This window comes from Muntiacus reevesi, chromosome 1 (assembly GCF_963930625.1).
Source record: "Muntiacus reevesi chromosome 1, mMunRee1.1, whole genome shotgun sequence".
Lineage (NCBI taxonomy): Eukaryota > Metazoa > Chordata > Mammalia > Artiodactyla > Cervidae > Muntiacus > Muntiacus reevesi.
In genome coordinates this window covers 96,225,674-96,252,586 of record NC_089249.1, presented here as the reverse complement: position 1 = coordinate 96,252,586, position 26,913 = coordinate 96,225,674, and the positions used below count along the sequence as shown (strand labels likewise).

The 26,913-nt window shown below is 44.9% G+C and overlaps 1 protein-coding gene across 2 annotated transcripts in view; it reads left to right on the top strand.

Moving 5' to 3' along the window:
* The window catches only part of ELAPOR1 (endosome-lysosome associated apoptosis and autophagy regulator 1), a 74,232-nt gene that overhangs the window by 27,707 nt on the left and 19,612 nt on the right, over positions 1–26,913 (top strand). The window contains exons 3-9 of one of the 2 annotated variants that reach the window (XM_065927495.1): positions 9,351–9,471; positions 12,013–12,205; positions 17,726–17,873; positions 18,345–18,425; positions 19,012–19,117; positions 19,248–19,397; positions 25,285–25,373. In XM_065927495.1, the coding sequence (XP_065783567.1) occupies positions 9,351–9,471; positions 12,013–12,205; positions 17,726–17,873; positions 18,345–18,425; positions 19,012–19,117; positions 19,248–19,397; positions 25,285–25,373 (888 nt within the window). Of the gene's footprint in view, positions 1–9,350; positions 9,472–12,012; positions 12,206–17,725; positions 17,874–18,344; positions 18,426–19,011; positions 19,118–19,247; positions 19,398–25,284; positions 25,374–26,913 lie in introns of those variants that run through there. The other variant, XM_065927503.1, reaches the window with a different exon arrangement.

The window sequence follows — 26,913 nt, the reverse complement described above, 5'->3', positions numbered from 1 at the left end:
TCTTCCTGATCCAAGGATCGAACTCACATCTGCCCACATCTCCTGCATTGCAGGCAGATTCTTTACCGCCTAGCCACCAAAAGTAGAAACAACACAAATATTCATCAACTGATGAATGGATAAATAAAATGTGGTATATTCATATAATGGAGCATTAATCACCATAATATTAAGTACTGATACATTCTACAACATGGATGAATCTTGGAAACATTATGCTAAGTAGAAGAAGCCAGATAGAAAAGGTCACATATTGTATGATTCCATTTATAGGAAATGTCCAGAATAGGTAAATCCATAAAGATAGAAAGTAGACTTGTGATTTCCAGGGGCTGGGGATAAGGAAGATGATGACTAATGGCTAATGAGTGTGAGTTTGAGAAACAGTGTACTAGGAGATTGTGCTGTTGCTCATATATATTTCTTCCACTGGAGTTACAGAAACCTTGTCTTTTGGCCTTGTTCTCTAGGCTAGAGGTCTGTCCTCCAGGTTCAAGCTCTCCATCATAACCAGCTAGCACACCCAAACACCAAGCTGTCCTTGGAGAGTTTTGCATAGGCCAGGACCTAGTTGACCTGATTTTTTCATGTGTGATTAAAAGCTCAGGTGAAAACATTTAATGGAACATTTTGACCTCATTAAAAACCAAGAAAGGCACATCTTTGAAAATACAATCTCATAAAGCCCTACTTTGTAGACAGATGTGTGTACCAAACTCTCACTCACCAGAAAGGGATTAGAATTTATAAAGGGACATTTTGTTTCCTGGCCACAAAGCCATTTCAATCCTAGGGATATTTACCAGCAATATGAAAAGCCCACTGCACCTGATGAACTGGCCACAGTTACTAAGTGTCATAAATGTCAACGGCCAGCCTTCCTCTTAGAGATTAGCTTCGGGGGAGTTTCTGGGGAGAAAAAGTGGAAAAAGGACAGATGCTGTTTCATATGTACGAGTAGACTGGGATCAGAGAAGAGGGTGAGTCAGGGCAGGTGGTAAACATCAGCAGAACGGAGGAGAGTCTAACTGCAGCTGTCTCATATCTGCTAGGCTAGAAACGTGGCCTGACTCCTTTCTCCCTGTCCTATTGCCGGGAAGAGGAGAGGAGGGCCTGGGTGCCCCCTCCATGTGCCCCCTCCAAGCTAGGTCACAGCAGTAGCTGTCTGGTTCTTCTTTTTTAACCAGTTTACAAGAAGTGTTCCTGAACCTAGTCTCCTAGTTGTCTTGACAGTTTGATGTTACTCAGTTTAGGGGGATTCTGTTAGTCACCTTAGCAGAGTGTTGGCATCCCTGTTCTATGGGGGAGGGAACTGTGGTATTACTTAATAACTAGTCACAATTGTCTAGTGTGGGGTGGCAAGAAGAGTCTAGATCTTTTGATTGTGATCTTGAGTGCCTGCATAGCTCCACAGCTGCTCTCAAGGCATGCTTTTTGCCCTCAATTCAATCGCTCAAGGAATACTTATTGGTAGCTACTATGCATCAGGAACTCTTCTGGACTCTTGGGCTACATCAGTGAACAAAAACAGAGATCCCTGTTCTTCTGGAGCTTACATCTGGTCTGGAGTGAGGGCAAGGGCAGAAATAGACAATGAACATAATCAATAACTATAAGTTATAAAGTGTGTTTGAAGGTGATATGTACTATGGAAAGAACAAGTCATTCAGCTTTGAGGATCAGTGGGACTGGATTACAATTGTGAACAGGGAGGTCGAGGCAGTAGGGGTAGTATTGGGGGACTTGTAGGGACTAAAAGGAAGATGCATGTAAAGTGCTTGGCCCAGAGCCTGGTGGGTGGGTGCTCATACCTATGGCAGCTGTTAGCACCATACCAGTCCTGTCTCCCAAGAGCTCCAGACCAAGGCTGTGCCCAAAGTGGGCAAGCAGCTTAGTAACAGACAGGTTAGATGGTGAGGTCAGGGGCCTGTCTGGCCCAGAGCGTGGTGCAACAAACTGCCCCAGCTGGGTGTAGAGACCCCGGGTATGCTTCTGTGATGTGTCCATGGCCAAACCAGCAAGGCACGTCGTATCAGAGAGATCAAGCACCATCTCTGCCTTTTTTGATCAAAATGGACTCTATAAGTCCAGAGTTGAATAGAAAATGCTGAAAGAAGGGGCAGCGTAAGGCCAGGGCTCCCCCATACCCCTGGGAGTCCCGGGGCTCCTGGCATTATGTTGCTAGGCAACAGCACGTGGATTGAGGCCAGTGGGCAGGGGTCAGCCTGCTAGGGGTGTGTCAGCTGGTGCCTGCTCTGGGAGAGAGAAGGTATTGCTTGTAGGTAAGAGGAAGCCACTGACTGCATGAGGTGATTAAAGGAAGACAAAATGCAGCCTTAACTCAGTGAAACTCTGCTTCATGCATGTGATTTCACCTTCAGGGATTTGCTCTTTCAAGTAAAGACTGGTGTTAAACTTTTTGGGATGTGGAAACTTTGATTTACACAAAACCTTAAATATATTTAAGGTTTTAAATGTACTTAAATACACTTAAGTACATTTGTTAAATATACTTAAGAATACATTTAACAAAATAGTTGCAAGATCAATAAATGGAAAACTACAAAATACTACTGAGAAAAATTAAAGAAATGAAGAGATATATTGTGTTCATGGTCTGGAAAACTCAATGTTGTTAAGATATCAAACCTCCCAAATTTTACCTATCGGTTCAATGCAATTCTGCTCAAAATTCTAGCAGAATTTCTTTTAACAAAAATTGACAGTCTAACTTAAAAAACTTAACTGAGAAGAATAAACATGTAAAATAGATTTTAAAATAAAACTTTGTTCTCTTAAACTGAGGAATCCTCACTCACTTCTGAAGGGGCTGACTCTCTACACCCCTAGATTCTGGAGCAGAATTTGAAAGTCCCTGGGTTAAGGTATTTAAAAAGAAGCAGCCTGTTTGGGGGGTAAAATATTAAGCCATTTAAAAACTATGAATGCATTATTACAGATTTTAATGATTTTTCCTGTGTGCGCAGAGATGAATAACAGACTCCTTAGAGGATCTGATGAAAACTATGTCCAGAAAAATGCATATATCTAAAATTCTGGATCTGGTTGTGTAGGGAAAATGGTCCAGGATCCTAGATTAAGGGACCTCCACCATCTTATATGAGATATATGATTTGCTTCCTGATGGGATAATTATTTAAGTCTCCATAGAAGAGTAAGTTGAAAGGAGAAAAGGATCTAGAGGAGAATCAGAATCTATAGAATAGAGCCCAGGAATCTTTTTTTGTTTGTTTTTGTTTTTTTAGGAATCTGTATTTTTAACATAATCTTCAGGTGGTTGTGATGATTAGACAGATTTAGCCACCAGAGGTCGAGGGCTGGATATGTCTAGACCTTTAGGCTCAGATGGTAAAGAATCTGCCTGTGATGCAGGAGACCCAGGTTCGATCTTTGGGTTGGGAAGGCCCCCTGGAGAAGGAAATGGTAACTCACTCCAAAGTGGATCCATGGACAGAGGAGCCTGGTGGGCTACAGTAGAGTCCATGTGGTCGAAAAGAGTCAGACATGACTGAGCGACTAACACTTCACTTCTTTTTTAGGATCCAGGGCTTCCTTGGTGGTTCAGAAGGTTAAGAATTTGCTTGCAATGCAGGAGACCCAGGAAGACCCAAGTTCAATCCCCTGGAGAAGGGAATGGCTACCCACGCCAGTATTCTTGCCTGAAGAATTTCATGGACAGAGGCTACAGTCTATGGGGTCTCAAAGAGTCAGACACAACTGAGCGACTATCATTTTCACACTTTGGGACCCAGAAGACACTGCTACTGAGTCAGTAGTCTTAAGAGGGTGGGAAGGAAGGAGAGAAAGGAGCAGAGGGAGTCTCTCCAGTCTGACAGAGAACAATCGAAAAGGTCCTACAAGGCCAAGGTTGCTGAGACCCTGAGTGTTAGCAGACCTTCTACCCAGAACCTGAATGAGAGCACTCCAGAGCAGAAAGAACAAAGAACAGTTCGGGAAGCCATTCAGCTAGGGCTGGGCCGCAGAGAAAGTCTCTTTGGGGGCACTGATGTTCAATTCTGACATTTCACCATGATCTCCTTGTTCTGTGCTAAGCAGAGCTCACTCCTCCCTTCCAGGGAAGGGCTGGTCTCTCCTTGGCAGTCAGGATTATTTAATGGGATCTGCTCCTGTCTGCATCATGTGCTTTCTCAGCAAAGAGGCATTTGCAACTGTACCAACAAATACCTATTGACCCCACTCTACCAGCTCAGGTGTTTGCCTGGGGCACCCAGCCCCCATCTTGACATTTCCCCCCAAAGGATCTGCCTTTCAGGGATGCTGAGAAGAGAAGGGGCTGAACCTGCAGCTGGTGGAAGAATGGGAGGGTCCTCTTCCAGATCCAGGTTTACTTAAGAACCTGTTTCTTGACTCAGGCCCTGTCCCAGCCAAAACAAACCCAAGTCATGTTGATCCCCTGCTTCCTTGGTGGCTGTGACTTTGTGTAGCACTGGCTCAGTGACCTTAAGACTCAGGATCTGAGACTCCGCTTGTTTTGTCTCTGGGCGGTGAGGGGGTTGGGGAGTAGGGCAGGGGCAGGGGCCGAGTGGTTACCCTTTTGGCCAGCAGTCTCCGGGCAGTGATTCTTAGCTTGTCATTGTTTTACTCAAGTGGATCCATTTATCCAAACTGAACAAGATTTGTGCACTTCAATGTATATAATTTTTCCCTAAAAATATAGGGGAAAAAACCTAGAAAAACTAACAACAACTTTGAGTAGCGAGGAGCGGGTGGAAGTAAATGAGCAAAAATGGCAGAAACTATAACAGCTAGATGATGGGTTAATGGGGGTCATCATATTCTGTCTTTTTAAAATATACATTTGAATTTTATTGTAATAAGAAGTGAAGAAATTAAAAAAGACTTAGAAATCTCCCTCCCTGGTCAAGAACCTCAAAGAAACTCATACTCTTTACCCTAGTAATTCCACTTCTGGGAATCTCTCCAAAGGAAATAACCAAAGATACACATAAAGCTTCATTGTAGTGCTATCTCAAATAAGGAAAAATTGGACAAAACTCAATGACCCACAACAGGAGAATGGTTAGAGCAGCTGTGGTGCAACCTTAAAGACACAGGAGCGTGCTCATGACCCAAGATGTAAAAAAAGAAAAAAAGTCAGAAGAAGAAACTACATATCACGGGATCTTCATTTTGCTGTAAAAATGCATGTGCGTGGACTTCCCTGCTGGCTCAGTGGATACGAACCTGCCTGTCAGTGCAGGGCATACAAGTTCGATCCTTATCCCAGGAAGATTCCATATGCCGCAGAGCAACCAACCTGTGTGCGGCAGCTACTGAAGCCCACAGGTCTTCAAGCCCGTGTGCCACAGCAAGAGAAGCCCTCCTGACGCAATGAAGAGTAGTCCCTGCTCGCCACAACTGGAGAAAACCTGTGCAAAGCAATGAAGACCCAGCACAGCCAAAAGCAAACAAATCAATAAATGCATATATTGTATGATTTCAGCTATGGTGGTTTAGTTGCTAAATCATGCCCAACTCTTGGGACCCCACGGACTGTAGCCTACCAGGCTGTCAGTCCATGGTACTCTCCAGGCAAGAATACTGGAGTGGGTTGCCACGTCCTTCTCCAGGGGATCTTCCTGACCCAGGCATCGAACCCGTGTCTGTTACATCTACCCGCACTGGCAGGCGGGTTTTTTACCACTAGCACCACCTGCTGCTGCTGCTGCTATGTCGCTTCAGTCGTGTCCGACTCTGTGCAACCCCGCAGATGGCAGCCCACCAGGCTCCCCCGTCCCTGGGATTCTCCAGGCGAGAAAACACTGGAGCGCCACCTGCGAAGCCCCAATAAATGCATATGCACATATGAAAAAAAAATCTGTAAAGAAATGTCATAAAATGTTAAAACTATTGATCTCTGCTTGGTAGGCTTATGGAAGATTTTAATTTTCTTTTTAATTCTAGCCTGTATTTTCATCATTTCTACAATTAACATTTCTTACTTTGATAATTACTTTAAAACCTGAGATGTGCCATTTTGAAGGAAGAGGGGGAAAGATGGAAAGAAAAACAGATTTTCATGCACATAGCAACTGTGAAATAATAAGGTATTGGAACTGGAAGGAATCTTAGAAGCTTGAAATCAACTAAGTCCAACTTCCTCCTTTTACAAATGAGAAGACTGAGGCTCAGAGCATCAAATGTCCAGCTGAACCATTTGCTCTTCTTCTCTCTGACTGCAGTTCATTGAGCTCTCATGGCCCCAGGACCTTAACCCTGGGCTGTACCCCCAATGTTAACCCCTGGAGGCCTGTTTGGGGCGCAGTCCTTGGTTCTCCAGTTAGTCTGGGCCACCTGTTGCCAGTGTCCTCGGCCAGTCTGGAAGGAGAAACTCCCTGTCAGAAGGAAGGCCTGTGAAACACTAGACCTCACTACCCCCTAATCACCTAGAGCTTGTCCCTCAGACAGTTGTAGCTGGCCATCTCTGTCTTTTCAGCTCTGCTTTGGCAAAGGTCACTTCTAGGCAGCTAGGTCACATGTCCCTCCTGTGCCCCATTTAAAATTGTGACCTGGGGACATGTCAGTCATTGTGCCTGGGGGGAGCAAAGGATTATGGAGCATGGATTTGCTCCCTAGTCGAGGAACGAAGATCCTGCATGCTCTGCAGTGCTGCCAAATATAAAATAAAATTTAAAATTTTTAAATGATTTTTTCTAAAGAGTCAAATTAAAAAAAGAAAGATTAAAATATATGTTTTAAAAAATGTCGTATTCATGTGTCTCCTTTGTGAATCTGCATATCATGCCGACTGTATGTTCTTCAAGTCAGGTCACTAGTTAAACTGAGGTTGTGTCGGGGAATTGATTTGTTCATAAAACTCTGAATGTAATTGAGGAGTCCTGACAATTATATCTCTGATTTAACTCTCTAAGCTGACGTCTTGGATGGTGAGATCAGCTATAGCTCAGATCTGAAACAGCTGCAGCAGAGCCACCTGCGTTGGATGGTGTGAATATCCCCAAGGGATATGAAGTAAATTAGTTCATATTGAAGGGAAATTTTCTAAGGCCCAGAACCACCATTTTCCCAGCAAATCTCCCACCCAAGTGGGACACAAGGGACACCAAATGAAAGACGATGCAATGAGGCAGACGTGGCTTTCGAGTCTCCAACAGGCCAAATGCAGTCAGAGTGACTGAAATGATCTGCTTGAACAGATTTGATGTTTTAACACTAATTATCAGGCCTCAGAAGAGAGCCTGGCTGCTGGCAGACAACCAACACTGTCTTATTTAATTTTTAGATTTGGCTGTTAAATTTGGCCCAGTGCGAGATTGTGTTTGATGGGACTTCAGAGATTGAAGGATTCCTGGTAGGAAGGCCGGGGTTCCAGCTCTGTGTGACCTTGGACAAACCATTTCACCCCATTGGGAGTGTTTTGTCATCTGTGCAATGGAGGAAACACCCCCTGCTCTGCTTGCCTTCTGGGGAGTTTGAAGATCAAATGAAATGGTGTAAAAGCACTATGCAAATGACAGGCATAATTACGTTCACAGGCAGAACCTCGAATCTTTTCTGCCTGGTTCACTGAATTCTATGTAATTTACATACTGTGGATTTTACCCCTCTTGCAGCAAAATCCTTTGGAGAATATCGTTTTTAGACCCGAAATTGAAAATGTGTAGTTTCCTTATTCATCCTGAGTCCTCTGGGATAAAGAAAAGAGTGGAATTAAAAGAAAAAAAGAGATCCAGAGTGACGGTAGCCCAAGGGCACAAAAAATTCCCACCCAGGTGTTCTTTCTTTCCTAGATGACACTGACACATCTAATCTAAAGTCAAAGCTTCTCATCCCAAATTAGACTCACAACTCCCCCAGCTCCTCCGTCTCCTTTGTATCTTCTCCCTCCGGATAAAAATGCCCAGTTTACACTTTGCTGTCCTGAGCCATGCTGGGCACCACCGCTAGTACCTCTAAGTGCTGGGCAGACAATAGATATTTGGTAAATATGTATAATAGAAGACAATAGAAATGGAGCTCTAAAATTTTTCTCTCATTACTCTAAGCTTAAAGTAGAGATCAAAAACAATGTTTACCACATTTCCACAAGTCTGAAATAACATAGCTTCTAAGGCACACCAGTTTTTATGTACCAAAAAGAAAGGAAAACCCCATCAATTAAAACATGACACAGTGCTTCCTTATTGTGTCTGGTATAAGCCACAACTTGATTTCACAGGTGTTAAAATGTGAAAGAAATATGCATCTTAGAAGAGATGAAATGCTGTCTATTTACCCCTTCCAAAAAGTACAGATTTCTCCTTTTGATTCTGATGAATTCTTAGGTTAGCCCACTTCAAACTGTCAGTTTTAGCCCCAGCTCCACTCCTTACATTGCATTTATGTGCAATCACCCTTCCATATGGGTAGAAGGGGGACATTAATTCTATTTTTCTTATGGATACAGTAATACAAAGTACTTTAGGTCTTGAATATAGTTTTTGGTTAAGTGAGGATTGTGAAGTGCTTATCAAAGCCAAAATCACATGAATTCTGTGGCCTCTTGTTAGTGACAAGATTTAAAAGACTAAGAAATGTTTGAGTATTTGCCACATCCATTGTGTTTTCTTTTTCCCAAGTAGTGCTTTCTGTGATTTTTATTGTGGTGCTTCTTGTTTTACTTAATATGCTTGATTTGACTGTTTTGTTGTTGTTATTCAGTTTATTCTTAGATCAGGTGAACTATGCGTTTTCATTGCACAGAGAAATTAGGCGTGAATAGGCTGATGTGATGAGAACCCATCACCTGCCTGGGCTAAATATGATGTTTTCATAAAATTCGAGGCAGGAATTCATAGTTTTTTCAGGGCAGAAGAGAGCCTGAAGAATGCAGGGAAATCAGGGGAAATAGAAATACAGCTTTTGTGACAATCCTTTGTAATTTTTCATGGACCCAGTCCCTGTTTGTAAATTCTGCAGCTTGGGACGAGAAAAAATCCACCTGTTTCTAGCCTGTTCTTTAGTCACCTCCTCACATTGCTCTGGCCTAATAGGACATTATTTATATACAACAGCAGAGAGACATGAAAAAAGGCGGTGGGTGGGGGTGGGGAGCGGTTCTAGGGACTAGACCATGGCTGGTGGAGAGGAATGATCCAAAAGGCCATATAAGTCCTGTCTGTATGTTCTTGATAAGGATCATTTCAGCTCCAGATGCCTTGCTCCTCCCTGTTGCAACCCCTTCCCGTGGGGCCCAGGGCCCATTACTGTGATGGTGTCAGTAACCTTCTTGCTGGGCAGGAAGTAGGTGGGAGATGTTAATGTCTGACAGATGCTAATGCATATTTTGCCCCTTCTCTCCCCTGCAGTCTGAGTACCACTATGAGTACACCGCGTGTGACAGCACAGGTTCCAGGTGGAGGGTCGCCGTGCCGCACACCCCAGGCCTGTGTACCAGCCTCCCCGACCCCGTCAAGGGCACCGAGTGCTGTAAGCAGTCCTGCCTCTCAGCTTTGGCCTCTGCCCCAAGCCTCCTACCATCTGAGTTAGGCCCTTCCTGACAGTGCGGTTTCCTCAAGGAATCAGATCTCCCCACCCCTGCCTCCCCATCCACCAAATCTCGAGATTTGGTGCAGGAGTGTTATTTCATGGGTGCAAACTGGGAATCTCAATTTATTTTTCTTTTCAAATTTAAATCCCATCACAGTATAAAGTAAAAATCATTCCGGCTGTATGTCACTTAGATATTTTCCTCTGTTTGCATACATTTTCTTTTCTGGTCTGTGCATTTCTCTCCAGTCTACACTCTCCAGCCACAGTCACTCATTAGGAAAGATTGTGATTTGCAATCATTCTTGAAAAGGAAGCCAGAGAAGATAAATTTCTGCAGAGACAGATCTTTAAAATGCACTGGGCATCACTTCAGGTAACAAGAATGTCCCCTGATTGGGGAGCTGACCATGCAACCGGAAAGGCAGTGACTTGCCTGCAGCTCCCATTCCCTCCTCTAGGACTCAGTAGCTACAACTTTCCTATCACTAGCAGCTATTTCCCCTGTGCTGTCCCTCTTAGAAAATGCAAAGACAAAATATTTTTTATTTTTAACAGTAAAGATCAGGGACTAGAATCAAGGAATCTTGGAAGATTTGGAAAGGAGATTGAGGGCATTTAAAATCGAAAATATGCTTAGCCTAGTACCTGGTTCAGTAGGTGAGCAAATAAAGACTTGTTAAATCAATGAATGGATATTGCTAAGATCTGAGTATTAACAGAAACAAATGAGCCATCTTCAGTAAACTTGACCAGTGTTCTTGATATGTGCACCTGCGATGTGAGCCACAAGGATAAATGAGGCACAGCCTCTGCCTTCAGAAGCGTAGAGTCTGGTGGGAGGAGCAGACGTCCGTTTATCCATTCGTTTTTTCAGCAAACCTTAGTGGAGGTCCTGCTGTGGCTGTGCCAGCTGCTGAGCCACCATGCCTGGAGGAGCTCAGAGCCTGGTGGGAGGCACACATCAATATGATGTGTTATATGAGGTGAAAAGAACGGGCCTTATGGATGCTTAGGGATCAGGAACAGCTGGGAGAACCACTCAAGCAAAAGCCTGGAGGTGGGAGAACATCAGACACGTTCAGAGAAGAGCATGTGGCCTGAGGCGGAGACAACACAGGGAGGAGGTGGATGGGAGTGGGGTGGAGAAGGGTCTGAGATTAAGCTGGCTGGGGTTAGGTTGGGGGAAAATTGTAAACGACTTTGAATGCCGGGTTGAGAGTTTCAGTCTACAACCAAAAGTTGGTGGGTGGTGCCTGATTATTTTTTAAATAACAGAAATAACAGCATGGGCTTCTCTGGTGGTTCGGTGGTTGGGAATCCCCCTGCCAATGCAGGGGTCATGGGTTCAATCCCTGGACTGGGAAGACCCCACATGCTGCAAGGCAGCTAAGCCTGTGCGTCACAACTACTGAGCCCTTTCTCTTCAACTACTGAAGTCTGCTTGCCTGGACCCCATACTCTGCAACAAGAGAAGCCACTGTGATGAGAATCCATGCACCACAACTAGAAGAGTTGCCCTGGCTGGTGGCCACGAGAGATATAAAGACCCGGTGCAGCCGAAAATAAATAAATTTTAAAAAGAAATAAGTAGCAGTATTTTATTTTATTTTATTTTTTTAAGTATCAGTATTTTAGAAAGATACCTCTGACCACAGTATGAGCAAAAACAAGAAATAGGCAACTAGTTAGGAGGACATTGCAATTGTTGAGCTAACCTAACAGATCACAATAATCCCAACTAGCATGGTGGCAGCGGGACCAGAAAAGAGAAGACAGAGGCCAGAGACAACAGGAAATCCAAGGCCGAAAGGCCAGGTGCCCTTCAGAGGCAGCCCCTTTGAGGGGCCCCTTCAGAGGGGTCAGAACGAGAGACTCTGGTACTCTCTTTTACTGGAGAGCTCTCAGAATGGCCAAGGAAATGAGAATAATGGCCCAAAATGCTGCAACAAGGTCCTATGTCTTTTTTTTTTTTTTTTTTTAATAACAGCTTTGAGAATTCCTTAGCAGTCCAGTGGTTAGGACTCCATGCTTTCATGGTTCAATCGCTGGTGGAGAACTAAGATCCCACAGCCGTATGGCACAGTCAATAGATGAATCAATGATGATTCACCCCTGTAAGTTCTAGAATTCAATGGTTTTTAGAATATTCACAGAATTACATAATTATCACCACTATCTAATCTCAGAATATTTTTATCACCCCAGAAAGAAACTTCATATCCATTAGCCATCTCGCCCCATGCCCCCTCCCCCAAGTCCCTGGTGCCACAGATCTACTTTCTGTCTCTACAGATTTGCCTATTCTGGGCAGTCCATACAGGCGGGCTCATAGAAGATGCACCATGACTCTGAGTCTTGGTGCGTGAAACCCTTAGGTCTCCATCCTCTGCTCCTCCCTCTAGGATGCCCACACCCGCCCCCTTCTCCTAGGTGGCAACAGCCTCACCACCTGCCCTTGTCCCCGCTCTTGTGTTCCAGCCTTCTCTTGCAAAGCCGGGGAGTTTCTGGACATGAAGGACCAGTCGTGTAAGCCCTGTGCTGAGGGCCGCTACTCCCTTGGCACAGGCATCCGGTTCGATGAGTGGGATGAACTGCCCCATGGCTTTGCCAGCCTCTCAACCAACATGGAGATCGAGGACAGCACGTTGGAGTCCACCGAAAACTGTACTTCGTGAGTCGCCCCTCTCCCCCTGCCCCACGCCCTCCCCCTTAGCCCCTCACCTCCCTTACCTCCCTGCTCCCCATGCTGGAAGGGGCTGCAGAGAACACTCCACAGTCTCCTCTCCTCCTTGGGGTGAGGGCTGGAGCAGGGCCCCCCTGGACTGCTGGATGTGATGCCCACCTCAGCCCAGTCTTACTGACCTAAGCTTACCAGTGACTGATAAGCACCTGTTACAGGTGAAAACCACCAGGAAATAAACATTGATAAGATGGACAAGGGTCATATGGCCCAGTCTGTTTAGGACAAAATCCAATTGAATTCTACCATGGAATTTTGGATCAGCCAAAACACTTCCTTAATTTGATTGCAACACTATGTGCAAAGCCTTGAGTATCTTCCCAGCTTTGGTGTCAACTTCTAAATCTGGTCTCCTAATCCTGAGTTTATGGGGTTGGGGGGATAAAGTAGAACCAGAGCTTTGGTTAGTCATGGCTGAGATGTTCCAAACCCTTTAAGACCCTGGTGACCAGAGAATTCTCCAGCTCAGAAGAGGATCTTTTTAGTAATTAAAAAACTCAGCCCAAGGCGCTTACAGAATGGGTGAGCTGCCCTTATCCAATCTTTACATATTTAATTCTAGGATAAGAATTAAATGATGTACCTTGGTTCAGGCACTATTCTAGTTGCTTTGCATACATTATTTTTTCTAATCCTCATGAGAACCCTTGTGAGGGTGAAACAGGTATTATTGTTCCCATTATACAGATTTGGAATTGGAGGCTCAGAGAGGTCAAATGACTTGTCCTTTGTTATCCAGCTTACAACTGGGGAGACTAGAATTCATCCTCAGTCCCAAGCTTTCCACTGCCCCATGCTGCTGCTTTCAAATAACATTTAGTGTGTTCAAGATAATACTTGGGTCTTAGAGAGGAAAAGTTGGGGGGGTGGTGGATTGCATGGATGTAAAACACAATTGTCTGCTACCCTTTGTTAAATATTGACAAAGACTATAGGAGAAAAGTACATGAAAGTTTCTCTTATACCCAAACAATCAAAAGGATAAAAAAGAATTAATTGTATTACACCTGAATTTTTAAAGGTTAGAGCAATGTCTCCCATTTCTATACTTAAATATCCTAAAACACCATTGTCTGAGCCAGGCAGCAGGTCTTTTAACAGTCCAACGTTTATGTTACTTTAGAGTTTAGTATTATGAGTCAAAGGGCTTCCCCAGTGGCTCAATGATAAAGAATAAGTCTACAGTGCAGGAGACACAAGAAGATACGTTATTCAATTTCTTGGTCTGGAAAATCCCCTGGAGGAGGAAATGGCAACCTACTCCAGTGTTCTTGCCTGGAAAGTCCCACGGACAGAGGAGCCTGGTGGGCTATAGTCCATAGCATCACAGAGTCGGACACGACTGAAGCGACTTAGCACGTATGCATGCAAAGTGGAAATGAGATGATACTTGGAAAGATTTGCAATCTTGGAGAGATTTGGAGCAATTCTTGGCATTAGAAATCAATCAGGACAAATTGTTATTATTAAACATGAAATGATCTTTACTAGGAACAGCTCTGACAAAAGTCAGAATTGTAATGCATTTTGCAAACGTAACCCACTTATGGCATTCTTTTAATTATTCATCCACTTTCAGGAGTTATTTATAGCTGATGCCGTGGAGCACATCAGCTTTAAGTGCTGTCTCTTTTAACAAGGAGAAATCCATACCGTTAGGTTAGCTGGATATCTTCAATGAGCTCAGCTGAGGCATTTTGGATATGTTTTCACTTGAGAATAACACTAACTGTGGAAGAGCTGGAAGTACCATATTATTCTGACAAACACAGGGGGAAACTGAACTAATCTGAGGTCCCCTTGTCATTGCTCAGTCACTCAGTCATGTCCAACCCTTTGTGACCCCATGGACTGCAGCCTGCCAGGCTTCTCTGTCCTTCACCATCTCCTGGAGCTTGCTCAGACTCATGCCCATTGAATCGGTGATGAGGATTGGGAACCTTAACTGGTCATTATTAGTCATTGGCGACCAGGGCTGGTCTCAGGCAGAGCAGTGAAATAACACAGTTGTCTTTGATCACCGCCTCTTACATTCATCTGTTTAATGGCCCGAGTCCCTCTCTCATGCCAGATCCATGACTTGGTGCTGATGACACAGAAGGGAGACCAAATTAAGTTTGGTCTCTACCCGCACAGCATTGACAAACCAGGCAGGAAGATAAGCAATTCAAGAAGAATTAAAGTGTGATCAGAAGAGATGAGATAAGATGTCCAACCTCATTAATAATCAAGGAAATAAGGTTTAAAGCCCAGGAAGACACTGTGTTCTATCATATCATACTAGCAACAATGTAAAGTCTGACCATTCTAAATGTGGGGAGGATGCAGGAGTTTTCTGCTGGTTCAGTTCAGTTCAGCTCAGTTCAGTCGCTCAGTCGTGTCCGACTCTGCGACCCCATGAATCGCAGCACACCAGGCCTCCCTGTCCATCACCAACTCCCGGAGTTTACTCAAACTCATGTCCATCGAGTCAGTGATGTCATCCAGTCATCTCATCCTCTGTTGTCCCCTTCTTCTCCTGCCCCCAATCCCTCCCAGCATCAGGGTCTTTTCCAATGAGTCAACTCTTCGCATGAGGTGACCAAAGTATTGGAGTTTCAGCTTCAACATCAGTCCTTCCAATGAACACCCAGGACTGATCCCCTTTAGGATGAACTGGTTGGATCTCCTTGCAGTCCAAGGGACTCTCAAGAGTCTTTTACAACACCACAGTTCAAAAGCATCAATTTTTCGGCACTCAGCTTTCTTCACAGTCCAACTCTCACATCCATATAAGACCACTGAAAAAACCATAGCCTTGACTATAGATGGACCTTTGTTGGCAAAGTAATGTCTCTGCTTTTTAATATGCTATCTAGGCTGGTCATAACTTTCCTTCCAAGGAGTAAGTGTCTTTTAATTTCATGGCTGCAACCACCATCTGCAGTGATTTTGGAGCCCCCAAAAATAAAGTCTGACACTGCTTCCACTGTTTCCCCATCTATTTGCCATGAAGTGATGGGACCAGATGCCATGATCTTGGTTTTCTGAATGTTGAGCTTTCAGCCAACTTCTTCACTCTCCTCTTTCACTTTCATCAAGAGGCTTTTTAGTTCCTCTTCACTTTCTGCCATCAGGGTGGTGTCATCTGCATATCTGAGGTTATTGATATTTCTCCCGGCAATCTTGATTCCAGCTTGTGCTTCTTCCAGCCCAGCGTTTCTCATGATGTACTCTGCATATAAGTTAAATAAGCAGGGTGACAATATACAGCCTTGACGTACTCCTTTCCCTATTTGGAACCCATCTGTTGTTCCATGTCCAGTTCTAACTGTTGCTTCCTGACCTGCATACAGGTTTCTCAAGAGGTGGGTCAGGTGGTCTGGTATTCCCATCTCTTTCAGAATTTTCCACAGTTTATTGTGTGGGTGTAGTTGATAACAGCTACTCTGGGGCATAACATCGCTGTAGCTGGTAAAGTTGGAGGTTCACAAACCCTGTGACCCAATGGTTCTACCCGCCCCCACCCCAGCCCCTGGCCAGGCTTTCTACTCAGACACGTGTAGGAGGAGACCATTGCCAGAATGTTCCTAAAAGAGTGTGCACAAAACAAAAAATTGGAAACAACCTAAATGCCTTTCAACAAGTAGTGCATAATAAATGTGGGTGAACCATGGAAAGCAATCTTATATACTAATGAAAATGAAAGAAGAGCTTTTATTCATGCGTGAATATCTATGAATCCCATGATCATTATACATGTTGAAGAAAGAAAAGCAAGTTTCAGAATGCATGAGTATGATACCATTTACACAGGTTTAAAAATATGCAAAGCAATACCATACCGTATATTGTTGAGAGATACATACACAATTAGTAAAGGGCAGAGAACCACATGGGGCTATTAAGCACCAAATTCCAGAAAAGTGGTTACTTGGCAGTGGGAAAAGGCTTGTGTGATGTAGATGGGGTTGAGACTATCTAGGGGAACACAGAGTCTTCTGCTGTGTTGCATTTATTTATTTGGCTGCATTGGGCCTTAGATGCAGCACACAGAATCTTCACTGGGTCATGTGGGATCTTTCACTGTGGCCCACCGACTCTCTAGTTTCGGCACATAGGCTCCAGAGCTCATGGGCTCAGTAGTTGTGGAGTATGGGCTTAGTTGCTCTGCGGCATGTGGGATCTTAGTTCCCTGACCAGGGATCCAACCCACATCCCCTGCATTGGGAGGTGAATTCTTAACCACTGGACCACCAGAGAAATCCCTGTGTTGCATTTCTTAAGCAAGGTATTTCACATCTTTAAATGAAATACAATAGGATTGTGATCATGAGAGGGAAACGGTAAGAGCTGAGTGCACACACAGCACAGGCAGGTCAAGGAGGACTTCTCAGATTAGGGGACATTTATTCTGAGACATAAGCAGGAATTCAATAGGTGGAGGGAGAAGGAAGTTTGTTGAAGAAGAGCACAGTGCATGGGAAGACTCAGAGGTAAGAGAAAGTTTTGCAGAAGAATTGAAAGAAATTCTGTAGGGCTGAGTATAGAGAGTGGGTGATGGGTTTGTAAACTATACTGAGGGCAACAGGGAGCCACAGACTGAGTGCAACTGGGGGCAGCACAGCCACAGTGTCAGGCAGGGAAGCTATACGGGCTGATTTTTGTTCTGGAGGCTCCCTCCAGCCACACTGCGGAGAAGGGATTGGAGGAGGCAGGAAATGCTGGGAGGTGGGCTGGGATTGATTCAGAGCTGAAGGGTATATGGGGAGGAAAAGAAAGAGCCCTTGGGTAGGGTAGACAGAATAGAGGTACTTAGAAAATAAAATCAACATGCCTTCTCCCTTCCCCCTTCCCATAAAAGCAGTTCCTAGTAGCATCTAAAAGTGGACATTAACAACCCAAAACAAACAAAAAACAGATGGATTAGACTGGATAGATTTCTGAGTTCTACAAAATAACTTTATCTACTTTCTTTGACAACTTTGAATTAGGCAAATCTGGGTTTGAAGCTCAGCCCTGTCACTTGCTGGCTGTGTTATATTGGGCAAGACACTCAACAAGCCTCAGTTTTATATCCATTAAATGGGGACAAAATTGCACTTCCTCTTACTGATAAAATAAATCATGAACACAAAATATGTAGTTCATTAGTTGGGAGATAATAAGCAACCAATAAATGTTATCTACACCCCCCCTCCGACTCCTCACCTGCACAATCTTGCCTGCTGTCTATCTTCTGGGTAGTTCTGTATAATGCAGGGGTGCACCTACCTGACTTCCTCTTGGCTACACCTTCAGGCTCCTTGACCTAGAGGTCATTCTTCACTGAGCATTTTCAGGTGTAAGCTTCCGCTTATGAATCACAAGTCTGAAATTCTGCAGAGACCTCGCAGGACATGAGACCTGAGATTGCGCAAGCCCTGCTGGGCTGGTCTCCTGACGGTGAACTTGGCCCCCATTTCCTCACAGGTCCAAGTGGGTTCCTCTGGGAGACTATATCGCCTCCAACACAGACGAGTGCACGGCCACGCTGATGTATGCTGTCAACCTGAAGCAGTCTGGCACTGTTAACTTTGAATACTACTACCCAGACTCCAACATCATCTTCGAGTTTTTTGTAAGCCCCTGGCTGGGGGGCAGGGGGGCAGGGGGAGGTGGGAAGGTGGGAGGTAAAGACCCTGTAAGGCTCAGATGCATTTACAGAAATCACACACAGTCCCGCTTAGGAAATTTTCACAGTCGTTTTTCCCTCTGTAGAGAACTGTGGTCAAAATGAGCTAGAGCTTCAAGAGTTAAAGAAAAGATGGAAGTCAAAGGACCCTGGTGGGGAACAGTACAGTCTGGGAGAGTCCTAGGCGCTTTCCCGTGTTCCAACATGAAAATAGCTCTGAGTTCTGCAAAATGTCTTTAGTGTCAATGTACTGACATCCTGCGTGTGTAACTAGCTTCTGCCCTACTTCAAGGCTCATGAGTTCGGACCTGTCTTTCTTCCATAAGAGGGGCCTTGTGGAGGGCTGGTGCTTTGTGGTGTAAGACACTTGTTTCCTTAGAAAGCTGAGACTCTGATCTCAAATTCCTGCTGCCTCAGGTTCAGAATGACCAGTGCCAGCCCAATGCAGATGACTCGAGGTGGATGAAAACCACAGAGAAAGGATGGGAATTTCACAGTGTGAGTATCAGAGCAGCCTTCTCCCTAGAGACCCCAGAAAAGGGGCCAAGGACAAAGGCGTCTTCCTCCCAGTCTGGGCCTCCACCCTTCTCTCCTTGGAGGGCAGGATCCTGACAACATGAGGATGCTGTAGTTTCTCTCCTTGTGAGTTGACATAATACAGATGTGAACCGACTCGTTCCCCTGGCTTGACCCCAAGGACCAGAGCTCTGCAGGTTTAAAGGGCCCAGTTTCCTGGGGCTGGGCATGGATAAACAGAACCAGAGAAGAAAAAGGAGGGAGATTTTGCCTTGCTGTTGTCAGTATCTTCAGGTCCCTTCATTGGTCTCATGGTAGAAATGCTCATGATATATGTGATTGAGGGAGACAAGGCAGAGAACATTGAGAGAGCTGGAGGAGGAGGCTTAGAAGGAGGGAGGAACTGCGCCAAGGGGGCAGAAGGGCAATGCTGAGGAGGCGGAGGGAGAGGAGCAGAGCAGGAGCTGCCTTGCAGGCTGCAACAGGAGGAGTCCCCCCAGGAGGCTGATGCAATGGACCAGCAGCATCTGTCTCTGTGAGTGAACTCTTTCCTGTTTGTGGTTTTTAGGTCGAGCTAAATCGAGGCAATAACGTCCTCTACTGGAGAACCACAGCCTTCTCAGTGTGGTCCAAAGCCTCCAAGCCCGTGCTGGTGAGAAGCATTGCCATAACAGGTAGGGATGTAGACAGTGGGCTTGGGTCTGGGGTCTGACGCTGACTTCTGCAGGGAGGGCGGGGTTAGTCCCCCGGGCCCTCAGTCTCCACGCTCAATCCTTGCCTTTCTGTGTTCTTATTCCTCCCCAGGGGTGGCCTACACTTCAGAATGCTTCCCCTGCAAACCTGGCACGTATGCAGACCAGCAGGGCTCCTCTTCCTGCAAACTATGCCCAGCCAACTTTTATTCCAATAAGGGAGAAACTTCCTGCCACCAGTGTGACCCTGACAAATATTCAGGTGAGGGCAGGAAGAATTTGGTGTTTCAGGAGTGGCGGGTGTGTGTGTGGTGGGGGGTAGGTACCAATATATATATAGGGATGAACAGGAAGTGGAGCCATCCTTTCGGCCAAGCTGAAGATGATTCTTATAGAGCCCTTGCTTTCTGAGCCCTGGAAGAGCCTAGCTAATCCACCAATCACTCTTGAAATGAAATCATTCAGTAAGTATTTATCAAGCCACTACTATCTGCCAGGCCTTATTCTAGGTGTTTGGAATACATCAGTGAACAAATTAGACAAGGATCCCTGTCTTCATGCTCTTCCCTGGTAGCTCAGTTAGTAAAGTATCTGCCTGCAATGCAGGAGACTTGGGTTTGATTCCTGGGTCAGGAAGAGCATCTGGAGAAGGGAATGGCAACCCACTCCAGTATTCTGCAGAGAATTACATGAACAAGAAGGCTGGCAGGCTACAGTCCATGGGGTCGCAAAGAGTTGGACACGAATGAGCGACTAATATTTTCACTTTCTGTATTCATAGAATTTACATCCTGGAATGTAAATCGAATAAGTAATAACTACAATAACTAAATAATAAATATGTAATAAAGTGTATTATATATTAGACACCAAAAAGTGCAGGGTGCCATAGCAAAAAGAAAAAGTAGCTCAGAATTAGAGGAATTAGAAAATTTAGGGAAAGGGGTTGCAGTTGTTTTTTGTTTTTTAATAAAACCTTAAATAAGATTATAAATATTATATACAGTAGATAAAGAGGTATAAATTTATGTTTTTTAATTTATAACAATTATTATGTTATTTAGAAGAGCCATGAGGTTGTATTGATGCGTAAAACATTTTTATAGCAAAAGCTATGATCTTTTATCCATTGAACTCAAAGCATCCACTGAATTTAAAGCAGACCTTGTCAAGAAATCTAGGGTTCCTTGGAACACAGTTTGAAAACCACTCCTCTAAAGGAAAATAAGAGGACAGTGAATAGCAGCCTATTTCTGCAGTTACTGGATAACTTCCTGAAGCAGCCCAACTTGAGAAATGGAACCTGGCTGCTTGAGAGGATCTTGGGAGCAGCAGGGCTCTGGTATAAGATGGGTAATGTCCCCAGAGGGCCCTGTGCTCAGGCAATAGCCCAGGGACCAATCTCCAAGGCAGGTTCTGAAACAAACAGGGAGGTAAAAAGAGTCCTCTCCCTTCCCCTGCAAATGCTCATAACTATTCCAGATTTCCTTTTTCACACAGAACTATATACAAATTCAGGCTCCCCTGACGGCTCAGTGGTAAAGAACCTGTCTGCAAGGCAGGAGACGCAGGCTTGATCCCTGGCTCGGGAAGATCCCCTGGAGAAGGAAATGGCAACCCACTCTGGTATTCTTGCCTGGGAAATCCCATGGACAGAGGAGCCTGGTGGGCTATTGTCCGTGGAGTGGCAAAAGAGTCAGACACATCTTAGGAACTAAACAACAATATACACAAACCGAGCTCAAGGCTCTCTCTTAAGCAAACCTCCCCCCATCTTTACACAGACACACCCGCCCTTCACACATGCATTACAGTAGATGTTTGCTCAGCCAAGACCAGTCACTGACCTTGTGAACTGCTTATTTCTACACCAATCCTAAAACGAAAGTCCTATTTATCTACTCAGATCTTGCCCAATGAGTGTAGTTTTCAGCAACAACAGAGATGTTTAGCTCTTAGGGGAAGTTTTTATCTTTAAGTCTAAACTCCTGTTTTTTCACTTGAATTTCTTGTTTCTCTTCCCTGCTCTGTCAATAGCAGCCTTTGTTAGTCATTTTCTCCAGCTCCCTTTCCAGCCCCGCCGGGGTACAGGATTTGAAGGGCAAGGTGGTTCTAGAAAAAATGCCTACGGGTGTTTTGATCAATGCTATGTAAATAGATGTCTATCCACAGAGCTGTTATGAAAGTATTACTTTGGGAGTTTATATTCTTGCCATCTAGTCTTTTGCCATTGATTTCTCAATCCACCCCTTTGACTGGAAAGTGAGTTTTTACTATGAAGAATATGTTCAACTCAGGGGTACAAAGAGCACTGAATTTCTTGGGGACTTGATTCTTCCAGAATACAGAGTCAGTGGGAGATTTCAAAAATGCAGAGTATGATGAGAGCCTATGGTGGAATGTACATGAAGGGAGTGACAGGAGACCCTGTGACCAGCTAGTCTTTCATTTGTAAATATATTTCGAGTGCTCACCAGGCTGAGTGCCAGGGCTTGGGCTGGGCTTAGAGCTGGAACCGGCCCTCCAGCTTATGTCAAAAGTGGAAACATGGTTTAAAAAAACACCAAGTGTAGTAACTCCTTGGTATGGGAAGTGCTCAGATAGGAGTGTTGAGTGTAATGTGTGGTGGAAGCAAAAGGGGGAAGTGGTCAGTCCTCTCTGGGGAGGGAGGGAAGGCTGCTAGGTGTGGCCTTGAAAGATAAACTGTTTTGAAAGACAGTTGGTGGCTTGATGGAGGCAGGATGTTCTGGAAGGAGCCCCGGCCAGAAGGCTCAGGGATCCAGGAGTAACTCAGTATCACCAGAGCTTACTTGGAGAGGATTAGCATCGAAGGCTAATAGGTAGGCAGGGAACAGGTTATGGATGAATCCTTCTGTGCCACTGCTACAGAACTGGGATTTGATCCTATCAGCAGTGGGAGACATTAAAGAATTTAAAACTGGAGAATGACATAATGTGGCTTGTACTTTTGAAGTCCATTCTGGTTGCCATTTGGAGAAGGTATGAGGGAAGGAAGAGCTGGAGACAGAGACCACAATCAGATTTCTTTCAGCAGGCACCACAGTTCATATCCAGGGCCTGGACTAAGAAGGAGTGGATGGGGGTGGAGATGGAAAGTGTCTTTGTTACTGATAACTTAAATTTCATTATTAGGGTTAATTCCTTTGTGTTATGTTTAATACTAGCGACTCATTTTCTAGTAGAATAGCATAGTGTTTCAGAGCATGGGCTCCAAGAACAAAATCATTACAGGTCAAATCCCTGCTCCACCACCTTGGGCAAGTCACTTGTCTGTGCCTCAGTTTTCTCACCTCTAGAATGGGAATGATAATAATTGTATCTGCCTCATCGTGTCATTGTGTGGATTGGTGAAAACAAAGAATTTAGAACAGTGTCTGGCATGTAGTAAGAACTAGTTTTATTTATTCATTTGCATTAAGGCCTGTCCCAGCATTCTTCTAGTGTGACAACACTCTGGGTATAGGTAACAATAAGTTACTGGTATAGCACTTTACAGTTTACAAAACTATCTCATTTGTTACTCATAGCACAGTGCAGGAATGATTCCTCATTTACAAATGAATAAACAGAAGCTCAGAGAGGTTCCCTGGTGGCTCAGTGGTAAAGAACCTGCCTGCCAATTCAGGAAACTCAGGTTTGATCCCTGGGTCAGAAGATCCCCTGGAGAAAGATATGGCAACCTATTCCACTATTCTTGCCTAGAAAATCCCATGGACAGAGGAGCCTGGCAGGCTACAGTCCATGGGGTTGCAAAGAGTCAAACACGATTTAGCGACTAGACAACAATAGAGAGGTTAGGGATTTGCCCAGAGTCTCTGCTGGGGTCAGAGCTGAGTTTTGTGTTCATTAGGTACTTAAATGATCAAGGGAAATGTTTTCTTTGGATAAAAAGGATCAGAATGAGAAGGTTGTACTTCCAGAGGTGGGAAGAAGATGCAAAAAGAGCAGGTGGAGTTCCCCCAAATAAACTTTAGCTTCATACAGTTTTGCCCAGGGCCAATCCTACAGGAATCGCTTTTCATTTTCTCACCAAATATCTAGGCCAATCTTTCAAACTTGACCAGTCCCCAGTTTTCACACCTTGAGAAACCTGAGTTAGGAAAGTGAGGTCTGGCTCGGCATTTGGGTTAATCATTTATTAAAACCAGTCTAGCAGTTGTCAGTGTGTAAACAGCTGGACCATTTTTGCTGTAACCCGGAGCTGGGGTGTCAGTTTGAATAAATATTTGACAAGCAGAGAAAGGTGCTTATGTGGAACACACTTTCTAACATGTAACTTGCAATTTGCTAAATCTAATATGCAAAGTCCTGGGAATTAATTTGTTTTCAGCATCTCCCCCCAAATCTCTCCTGGCCGGGTCTGTCAAAACCAGGGGTCCCTGGATCCCCTTATGTTGAAATAGGCCCTCGCTTATTAACCGAATAAATAAGCTCAGAAGACCCCAGCTGCTTCTCAGCCAGTAGCTTCCTCTCATCCAGGATAACAAGGTGGGGACAGAAGAGGCCCCAGTGCAGACCAACAACATGGTAATAGGAGATTCTCAGATCTAGCAACTCATTTGTTGCCTTGGGAAGAAAGGACCAGTTGAGACATAAGCCTTAACTGGAAGAGAAGAGAAACTTCTAATCCTTATTAAAAGTGCCATGATGGTAACCAAATAAAAAGATTTCTTATAAATCCAGGTGATAATAGTTACCAGCATTTAGCAAGTTCCTACTTACAATGTGTCAGGTATGTGCTGATTCCAGCAAGGCAGATGTTACTCTTCTTGCTGCACAGGTTGACAGCACAAAGGCTCAGAGAGGTTAAGTAACTTGCCAGGAGTGATGCAGCTCCTAAGTGATCAAGCATGATCCAAATCCAGATCTGTCTGACTTAGAAATCTCATTCCATTCTACTGAAATGTCCATCAAGCAATATATAGAGAGAAGGTCTCACCATTGTCACCTGCTTACCTACAGGCAACACATCAGTCATACCAGGAACAGTAGCAGTCAGAGCAGCATTGCCCTGGCACTCTATAAAGCAGTGGTTTTCACTCTGGAGAAAGTGAATTCCCTGGAAATTTTTAAAAAATTGTATGAATAAGGTATATTTTTCAGGATACAGGAAACTGTTCTTTTTTTTCAAACTCTCAAAAGGATTTGTAATTCAAATAGGGTAAAATCCATTGATTTAAAGAGGAAACCAGGGACTTCTCTGGTAGTCGAGTGTCTAAGACTCTGTGCTTGATATGCAGGGGGCCTGGGTTCAATCCCTGGTCGGGGAACTAGATCCCACATGCCACAACTAAAGATCCTGCATGCCGCAGCTAAGACCTGGCACAACCAAATAAATAATCAATATTTTAAAATAAAATAAAGTTTGCCATCACCATTTAAAAAATAAAGAGGGATTCACTGAAACAGTTGTTTTTATCCAGGGGTTCATAGGGTTAAAGCAGAACCAACCTAGATATAAGAACACAAGAAAGTAAAGTAAATAAAATGATAATTCATAACATTTTTCATTAAGTCCGGCTCAAGGCTTAAAGAGAGTGCTGTGAATACTGTGGGTGGAGAAAGTGGAAAGAGTGGATTAAACTATCACTTTATTTGTGTAGGATGGCTGAATGGAGAAAAGGAAATGATGCAGTGGGAGGCCTTCATTCTAGGCACATATTAAGAGAAAATTCAGAGGCACTGTCCTAAGCTTTCCTATGTTTTGCTTCAACCCTTTAGGAGTAGAAAAACCACCCACACAGTCAGGGTTCTGAGGCACCTGGAAGATGGCAGGTTCCAGGGAATTGGGCTGGTGGTGGTAAGAAACCTGTAGATGCTTCTTCTGGCCACCTTCCCCTCAACGGTCCTCTGGCCAGCCCACCTCCTCTGCCCTGCTCCACAGTGCAGCCTCAGGGACTTCTCATCAGCATCAGGGTGGGAAGCAAAGTGGGCGTCTGAGCAGGTCTCCAGGGACTGGAAATGAAGCCACTCGGGCAAAGGGAAGGTGTGTGTGCAGCGCTGTCTACTTTCTGCAAGATCTGTGCTGTGCTTTACCCCAGGGTCTGGGGTGTTATAGCATTGTGTGCAAGTGATCGAGAGCTCTGCTTTCTTCACTTCAAGTATTTGTCCTTGCTTCTGCCATTTAGAGAAAGGATCCTCCACCTGCAAACCACGGCCAGCCTGCACAGATAAAGATTACTTCTACACTCACACGGCCTGTGATGCCAAAGGAGAGGTGGGTAGCACAGTCTTGGGACCCCTTTGCCTACCCCTTAGACTTTGCCAGATTTGCAGCTCCAGCGGTCAGTGAAGCTGTCACCTGAGAAAACCCCCCAGACCTCTGCAGTGACCCCGGGGCCAGTGGGGAGGCAAAATGAGATGACCCCACTCATTTTCAGGTCAGAAACTGTTTTTGCTACATTTGTTCCGCTGCTCACTCACATATGTTCTGCTTTTTAAAAAATGCTTTCATTTTCTTTTGCTTGGTTTCTTCCATTCGCTTCGCTCCCTGGGCAGTGACTGCCTGTCCATACATACTTATTTCTTCTTTCTCATCAGACTTGTCCCCTCAGCGCTGCTCTCGTAGGCCGGCATAGGGAGTGATTCCTGCTTCCTGGCTCACTGGAGAACAGCTTATTTCTTCTTTCTCATCAGACATGTCCCCTTGGTGCTGCTCTTGTAGGCCGGCATAGGGGGTGATTCCTGCTTCCTGGCTCACCGGAGAACGGCCTGATTTATTCTGTCTCTGCCCGTTTCCTCTCCCCCGCATGCTTTCTGCCTCAGAAAGACTTTCCTTTGTAGTCTGCTCCACCACTGAGCCAGCGGGCATTTTTGAGTATCAGCTGTTGCTCTGTACTGTTCCAGCCAGGGAACCCGTGATGAATCAGACGGGCTTCTGCCCTGAAGAGGAGAGGAGAAAGATGGTGGGGAGGAGAAAGCTGACGGGGAAGAGGAAGATGGTGGGAAGGAGAAAGATGGGGCTGACTGTGTGCAGGGCGCTGGGGGGACCCAGAAGAGCAGTGACCAGGCTGGAGGGTGGGGCCGGGGCAGGTCTTCCAGAGGAGGTTACTAGTTCCTGGGTGCAGCCAGGTCCTGTGCTGCGCGCTGGTATGCAGCAGTTCACAGCGCTGAGGAAACGTCCACTCTCCTGGCACTGAATTCCTCTCGGGGAGCGAGTGAAGTGAGAGACAACAGAGAAACAATCCCTCTTTTTTGGATTACCTTCCCATTTAGGTCATCACAGAGCATTGAGTGGAGTTTCTTGAGCTATACCTCATGTTTTCATTAGTGATCTATTTTATACACAGTATCCATAGTAGGCATATGTAAATCCCGAACTTCCAGTTCTTCCCACCCTCTGTTTCCCCCTTGGTATGCATACACTTGCTCTCTACTTCTGTACATCTCCGTCTCTATTTCTGCTTAGAGCAGGTAAGAATGACCTCTCTGTGCAGAGACCTGAGTCAGGAGGAGAAGAGCCAGAGTGCTCCCCAGGCAGGGAATGCAGCAGGTATGGAGGAGGCAGGCAGGTGCCTGGAAACTTTGAGGAAGTGAGCAGGGATGGTTCAAGGGCACAAGTGGTGGGATTGGTCTTAGATCAGCAATTCTGGATGAACTGTCTTATCTGTATCCCTAAACTAGAACCTCCCGAGAAGACAGGAGTAGGGAATTCTGCGTCATTCAGCACTAAGCATGTGCTTGCTATTAGGATGCATACATGTTTACTGGCTGGACGGCTGGCTGAATTCTCTTTCTGCTAATGAAGCATGGGATGA